The sequence below is a fragment of the Gossypium hirsutum genome, chromosome D05, assembly GCF_007990345.1.
Source record: "Gossypium hirsutum isolate 1008001.06 chromosome D05, Gossypium_hirsutum_v2.1, whole genome shotgun sequence".
Lineage (NCBI taxonomy): Eukaryota > Viridiplantae > Streptophyta > Magnoliopsida > Malvales > Malvaceae > Gossypium > Gossypium hirsutum.
The window spans coordinates 66,359,233-66,367,213 of NC_053441.1; the positions used below are offsets into that span (position 1 = coordinate 66,359,233).

The window sequence follows — 7,981 nt, forward strand, 5'->3', positions numbered from 1 at the left end:
TTATAGTATCATATAATATATTATGATTTGAGTAAATTCATATAAGAATATTAATTATTAAGAATTTTATTAAATTATATATTTTAAGTATAATATATTTAATAATAATTATGTTTAAATATGATTAAATTATGTATTATTCATATTAATAATCTTATCAAAGTTTAAATAACAATAACAATAATAATTTACCAAAACAAATTTCTGGTAATTATTAAGAATTTTATTAAATTATATATTTTAATTAAAATATATTTAATAATAATTATGTTTAAATATAATTAAAATATTTATTATTGATAATAATAATCTTATTAAAATTTAAATAACAATAACAATAATTATTTACCAAAATAAATTTATGCTAAGGGTATTCTAGTCATTTTAGTTTTTTTCACTATGCTATTACACCTCTATTCCATTCAACCAAACACAAGATTACTATTACGCATCTATTCCATTACATTCAACCAAACAGTTAATTTGCTATTACACCTCTAATCCAATACACTTCTAATCCAATACACCTCTAATCCAATACAGCTAACCAAATGTACTCTGAGATTTAAGCATTATCTTCTCGTGTAAGAAAATGGGAAAAAGGATATGTGTCATGTAAGAAGGCCCTAAGTCATTCCATTTATATGAGTATAGATATTTTGATCTGCAGATCGTCGGTAATCACCTTCCCGTAAGAATCTCTTACATTTTAAAAGGTAAACTCTCTCGCTTTTTATTTTTTATTTTCTTGTTCGCTTTCGCATTCTTCGATCTCGAGTCAGTTTTCTTTATGTGATCATTTCTGTTTATCTCTTCATTGGTGCGTACGGATGTTAATTACTTTCCTATAACAATTTCGGAGTTTGCCCCCGTTCTTTTTAATTAATTGTTTTTTTGTTGATGGATAACATTTATTATTCTCAATTGATTGTTCCCTGCTGTTGTTGCATGATTGTTATGATCCGGGACATTAAATTTTGGTTGGAATTTCAATTAGGGTTCATACTAATCAGCCCAGTTCTTGTTTGTGCCATTTTTTCCTCTTTTTACCAGTAATTGCGTGTTTCATTCATGGACACATAATTCTCATGTATATAAATTTGATCAAGACTTGGCTTTTTTGTTAGGCCCCAACATCCAGAAGGATGAATAATTCCGCAAATGGGAATGTAAAATAGAAAGAAAAAAAAAGCTCGATCTTTTTATGAGACAAAAGTTCCCAAATCTGGAGACAAAGTTGTTTTACTCTTGCTTTTCGGATATTTCATGCTTGAATAAAAACGCAAATCTCTTATCTGTCTTAACATGATTATGGCATAATTGAATTGAAAATGTTGCAAAAATAACTTCAAAATGTAGTTAATTTCTCGAAATTACTTATGGCGGCATTGACTTGTGCACTCTCAGTCTTTAATTAGTTTATCTATATGCTGATGGAAGTATTTCGTACATGTTGAGAATTGGCATAAAACTGTTACTATTATAAAGGATTTGTGATTCTATGGGCATGTTATTTTAGATATTTGTTTCCATCTCCCTTTCTTTTTCCTTTAGCTGGATTCCTATGTATAAGAGTAGGTTTGATTTTCTTTGTAATGTGACTAGGATGAGGTTTTAGTATCCTTTACTACCACTTGTACAATATCCTTAAATTAGACTGTTGGATAATTTAATCATAATTAATGTTAATCCTTTTTATTGTCTTAAACATATCATTGTTTATATTGTAACTTGTATCAGTTGTTGCGGCAGTACATGCCATGTTTCTTTTCCCTATGATTTTAAATGTCGTCATCTGATCAATTTTGATCATCTCTTCACCAGTGTACGTAGCACAGAGTTTACTCCTTAGAAATCAATGGGAAGAGTATCTTCCAATTAAATGTTGTGTGATTCTCTAAGGGTATTTACTTTATAATTGTTGGGTTACTATAGTGCTTGAAGCTACATTGGTACAGGTGTAGTTTTTTCTGGTGGAATATGTCCTATTACCAAGAAGATGATGCTGAATACATGGCAGAGGAGTATGACATGGAGGACATAGATGACATGGATGAAGAGTTCTGCGGCAGAGATATGTCTGGCTCGGAGTCTGATGTTGATGAATATGATTACTCGGTTTGTTTGATGATTTACAAGATGCAAATTGGACTTAAATTAATTCATTCATAACTTAGGCAAACGTAAAATAAGTGTTTTTTATTTTTTAAAATTGGGATAAATCTCAAAACTATACATCAACTTTGAACAAATGTGCAATGTTAATACATAAAATTTGATTTTGTGCAATTTTATACTTGAAATTTTCATTTGATTCAATTTTCACAAATCATTAACATAATTATAAATAAAGAGTTACCTTACAATTATATATTGCATATATAAATAATTATTTTTATCTAATAAATAAATAAAATTGATATAATTATTTTTTAAAATGTGTACTGTTGAATCAAAATCATAGTTTTAAGTATACATTTCAACTTCAATCAAAGTTTCATGTGTATGATTGTATCAAATCAAAGTTCATGTATCAAATTTGCACATTAGGTTGAAGTTAATGTGTAGTTTTTGAGATTTATCCATTAATTTTTTTTTAAAGTTTCTGTTCTAGTTCTCATGGATTGCTAGCCAGCCTAACATAAGTTGACGGTATTGCAGAATAATAAAATATCTGATACTTCTGCTGCTGAAGCTAGAAGAGGAAAAGACATCCAGGGAATACCTTGGGATCAGCTAAGCATCACTAGGGAAAAATACAGGCAAACTAGGCTAGAACAGTATAAGAACTATGAGAATATCCCCCACTCTGGGGAAGTGTCAGGGAAGGTAAAAGTACTTAAAAGTTGCCCGCTTTCCTTCTAAAATGTGCTAAATTGAAATTTCAATTTGTATGTAGGATTGCAAGATTACCAAGAAGGGTGCATCATACTATGACTTCAGGCTAAATTCAAGATCTGTGAAATCAACAATACTTCATTTTCAGGTTAGCTGAATGGGAATTTTCATTCAAGACCTGTGATGTCATAGAAGGATTTGTCTTTTTCTTGTTAAAATTCTTTCTCATATCTTGTAGTTGTACGGCCAGTCCTTTCCTCTTTTACTGCTTGACTGTGGTGTGATCATTATTGTTAGTGATAGACATATCAATTTGTGGTGATGCAGTTGAGGAACCTGGTATGGGCTACATCAAAACATGATGTTTATCTCATGTCACAATTTTCTGTCATGCATTGGTCTTCATTGACACACAAGAAGCGTGAAATTCTTAATGTTTCTGGGCATGTGGCACCATCTGAGGTCTGTGCTCTGGCAGTGATTTGGCACTTTATCTGACTTGTTGGTCTTCTTCCTTTTCTTTTCTTGTTATCCCCCATATTGTTTCCTCAGATTGATTTGCGTGTTTTTCCCTTTTAGAAACATCCTGGAAGTCTGATGGAAGGTTTTACGCAAACTCAAGTCAGTACTCTTGCAGTAAAGGATAACCTGCTAGTTGCTGGAGGATTCCAGGGTGAACTAATATGTAAGGTAAGGAAAGCAACTTTTTTCCTTTCAATCCTTCATTGACAAAAAAGAGGTCAGAAAGAGGGATAAGCCTTTGTGTAGTGATTGCGGAGCTACTTTTCCATGCAATGTAGCTACTTTTCAGTTTTTGCAAGTCACTTGAAGCCTAACATTTATATCTTAACTGTTATAGACAATCTATTGTTGGACATATCTGTGATCCTGTAAGATGGATCTGAGTAGAAGGTTCTATTATGCATTTTAGAGCTAATGATTTTGCGCTCATTCTGTTCCAAACCTTATCTACTTGTTTGTCTTGTTTTGAACTACTTACTGCTTAAAACTTTGTGAATGACAGGTAAAAAAATGTATTTGGATAGTTTCTTTTTTCCCCTTAGCTCTTGGTTGCTGTTTTCCTGATGCCAGTTATTTAAGAATTAATTAGTCGATTTTGATCTCTAATGTAGCATTTAGATCGACCTGGAATAAGCTTCTGCTCCAGGACAACTTATGATGACAATGCCATTACAAATGCCGTTGAGATTTATGTCACTCCAAGGTATTTCTTGTTTCCTGATCTGCTGTTGACATTGATCTCAGTCAACCTGAACCTAATTTGCTTTGTTCCTGAATTACCAGTGGCGCAGTTCACTTTACGGCCTCAAATAATGACTGTGGAGTCAGAGATTTTGATATGGAGAAATATCAGCTTTCCAAGCATTTTCATTTTCTTTGGCCTGTCAATGTAAGTTACATACATTAGGATTTCATTGTTTCAGATCTGTAAACATACACTAATGTTATTTTGTGTATTATTAATTCTGATTCTGTTAATCCAATAAAGGCAAATGGTGAGAAATACTTAAAAGTTATGCTTGTAATGTTGCTTTTGCAGCATACTTCTCTGAGCCCTGATGGGAAACTTCTAATAATAGTTGGAGACAACCCTGATATTATGTTGGTAGACTCTGATACAGGGAAGGTACTTGTCATCCTGCTTTTGCAATATTGTTTACATTTTTGGAGATTGCAAAGCATCAGCTGATACTGAAATTAATTGCAGACTGTTATGCCCTTGCGTGGACACTTGGACTTTTCATTTGCGTCAGCATGGCATCCTGATGGTGTCACTTTTGCAACCGGGAACCAAGACAAAACATGCCGAATTTGGGATGTTCGAAACTTGTCAAAGTCAATTGCTGTTCTAAAGGGAAACCTTGGAGCAATACGGTCCATTCGCTACACATCTGATGGTAAGTACATGGCCATGGCTGAGCCTGCTGACTTTGTGCATGTGTATGATGTCAAAAGTGGGTACGAGAATGAGCAAGAAATCGATTTCTTTGGTGAGATATCCGGCCTATCCTTTAGTCCGGACACAGAGTCTCTCTTTATTGGCTTATGGGATCGTACATATGGCAGCCTTCTTGAGTATAGCCGGCAGAGGAACTACTTATATCTTGATTCCCTAATGTGAGTTGATTGTGATGCGGGCAAAACAAGTATGTTGGTGTAGTTTATGATATTTGAGGAACTTGTATCATTTCAATCTGTAGAAGAGGGTTTACTGTAGATGTAAATGTAAAATGAAACGAATTATGTAACTTTAGGTGATTGCTGTTGAATTAGAATTTAGTTTTCTGATGGTATAAAATGTTAATGGGAGAGGGTAGAATTAGATAGTGTTCTAAATTTGAACAAGAGTGATAGACGTGTATGGTTTCGTTTGGTGGGGAGCTACACACTTTACAGGTTTTAAATTTGAATTTATGAACAGTGGAATTGACTCAACTAAGATTCCTATACTAGTATACCCAAATATATTAACCAAAAAATAGTGATAAATACCCAAATGTATTAAATTAAAATAGTGATAAATAATTAAAGAAGTAATTTTTTAGATTTGTCCATGATTGAGGCTTTAGCTTTGCTCAGCATGTAACCTTAGGACACAATGCTCAACTTTGACAACTGTTGAACAGTCGACAATGATAAAGGAATAACCGACAATGATAAAGGAATAACGAACAAGGCCAAAAGCAAAAGGACACACAAGGTTAAAGGCTAGATAACACTTAAAAGAGGGGATAAAGGCAAACAAGGAAGATTATAGGAGAATGCTTTGGAATTGTATTAACTTAGTACACCCTCAAGTACTTACACTATCCTTTCCAACACATTTTACTAGCTTACTCTATTAGGCTGTTTGTGCTCTACATGTAGTTTGAGGGGTGCCTCTTTATTAATAGGCAACCTTAAAATGATCCTACGACTATTGCTCACTCATTTGGACGGTTAGGAATCATTACTAGGCAACCCCAAAATGATCTATTATTATTCACCAATTTGGATTTTGGGATTCATTCACACATAAGAATCCACGTCAAAGGTGGTTAAGACCTCTTTAGGGTGGTTACTAACCGTGCCACAGCGTACGAAAGCCAAACAAAAAATCAACACAAAATTATAAAAAAATTAAAGCAGCTTATCTGCAAGTGTGACAAGTCAATTGTAATATTTTTGTTACAATGGAAGATAGAGTATTCCAAGGATTTGAACCCAAGAGAAATTGAGTAATAAAGTAACTAACAATGAAAATGCATGCAAATATGAACTCCAGCTAGCTACTCATTAAGTATTATAGTGTGACAAATCATCATCAAATATTAATTACACTAACTTACACCTATAAGGACTAAATTGCAAAACAGACAAAAATACACAAATATAATTCAATGGACTAAAGTGGTTGGTTGATTTCCATGTTGCTAGTCAATTCTTGGATTAGGGTTCTAAATGGTTCAAACTCTTAATTGGTTCAATTTTACCTTTCGGTTACCATTTTACCCAATTAGACGATTTAGTTTGGTTTATCTCTCGATCTCACTAAATTAAATTGAGACAATCGAATTGGTTCTCAATAGGTTCTCTTCTCGGTTTGAGCTATCTAAATGTTTACCTAGAGGCGTCAATTCTAGGTTCTAAAAATTATTTAATTTAGTCTAATTTTTACGATTTAATCTTTGACCCAAAAACTAAACATGCAACATTTCCATCAACCAACCACCATAAGATTTAGAGACTACCCATCATCAACATACAAACATTAGACATGTAACGACCCGATTTCTAGTGGTGCCAAAAATTACAATTCATCTCAAAGATGAACAATTTGTGACCATGTTTACTTTTAATCAACCATGTAATGGCAATGAAAGGATATCATTTACCCATGTCTCGGGCTATGAATTTGATAACTTTCTTAGTTCTATTCAAATTAGTCCAATTTGTTACAATTTAGTTCTTTGTCCAAAAATCAACTTTACTTATAGAATGTATGAAATATTATAAGATAGTCAATTTATTAGGTGGATATATTTGGTTGCTTTTTTTTTTTTTTGGTTTGGTAGTTAACATTTTGGAAGCATTATTGTGGATGGAACAATTTAGATATGATAATGATGTTTTAGATGAAATGTTTAATGTATATGTATATACTTTGTGGTGTCAGTGAGGGTACATTAGTTAGGCACATAAATTGTAAGAAATAGGCATGTTTTAGACTCAATTATGGGTGTTTGAAAGCGTGATTTTGGCTAATTATTGTTTGGCTTGGCACCTAAGGAATTGATGTTGAAAAGCCTTGTTTTAAAAGAAAATTTTGGGTACACACGGTCTGAGACACGGGCGCGTCATTTGGCCGTATGCCTCACATGGTCACACCACACGTCCATGTGTCTTATTGTTTTTAGGTGCATGTTTCACACGGTCTGCAACACGGTCATGTGGTCCAAAACAGTTTGTCACACGATTTGGAACACAACCTGTGACACAACCGTGTGGCTCTAATTTGAATATCCACATGAGCGGACACACGGGATAGGACACAGCCGTGTGTCCAGACTTCGAATATCCACACGGTCTAGGCTATGTCACATGGTTGTGTGACCCCTGTTTTCAAATTTTTATGTTTTCAAAATTTTTAACTTTTTCAAACTATTTTTAAGGTCCCGTAGGCTCGGATTAAGGCCGTAATTGTATTTATTCATTAATTTTATTGATGTATTGATTGCTGTTATTGAAATTGCATAATTGTTTTATTTTGAAGTAATTGTTTAGTTTTGTATTGTAATACTCCGTAACCTTAATCCAGTGACGGAGACAGGTTAGGGGTGTTACAGAATTTATTAGATATAGATGAAGTAAACGTAGAAGCTGTTGTGACTTATGAATGGAAAAGATGTAAATATTTGAGTTAAGCATGTGTAGTTAACTCTTGAGAGTTTGTGACTTACATTGGAAAAAAGTTAATATTTGATTTTGTATTCACTCATCTTGGATACGATTTTGAGAATGAATTTTGAGTTCAATTAGAACTCATGCATGTGTGAAGCATAAACAATTCAAGATCTTGACATTAAAGTTATCAATACCTAATATTTCATAAATGATAAACTATAGTATTTATAATACAATG

The 7,981-nt window shown here is 33.0% G+C and overlaps 1 protein-coding gene across 3 annotated transcripts; it reads left to right on the forward strand.

The window, feature by feature from the left end:
- Positions 1-450: 450 nt before the first annotated feature.
- On the forward strand, positions 451-5,295 carry LOC107903393 (uncharacterized WD repeat-containing protein C2A9.03). Of its 3 annotated transcripts, none has more exons than XM_016829415.2 (10): positions 451-716; positions 1,959-2,118; positions 2,662-2,829; positions 2,900-2,986; positions 3,166-3,300; positions 3,418-3,528; positions 3,972-4,063; positions 4,144-4,249; positions 4,400-4,486; positions 4,568-5,295. In XM_016829415.2, the coding sequence occupies exons 2-10, from the start codon at positions 1,981-1,983 to the stop codon at positions 4,979-4,981; spliced, it is 1,338 nt and encodes a 445-aa protein (XP_016684904.2). In that variant the 5' UTR covers positions 451-716; positions 1,959-1,980; the 3' UTR covers positions 4,982-5,295. The 3 variants fall into 3 exon arrangements, with proteins under 3 accessions (XP_016684904.2, XP_040948522.1, XP_016684905.2); XM_041092588.1 differs by having other exon boundaries at positions 600-716; positions 1,936-2,118; XM_016829416.2 differs by lacking the exon at positions 451-716 and adding an exon at positions 743-820.
- The last annotated feature ends 2,686 nt before the right edge of the window (positions 5,296-7,981 follow it).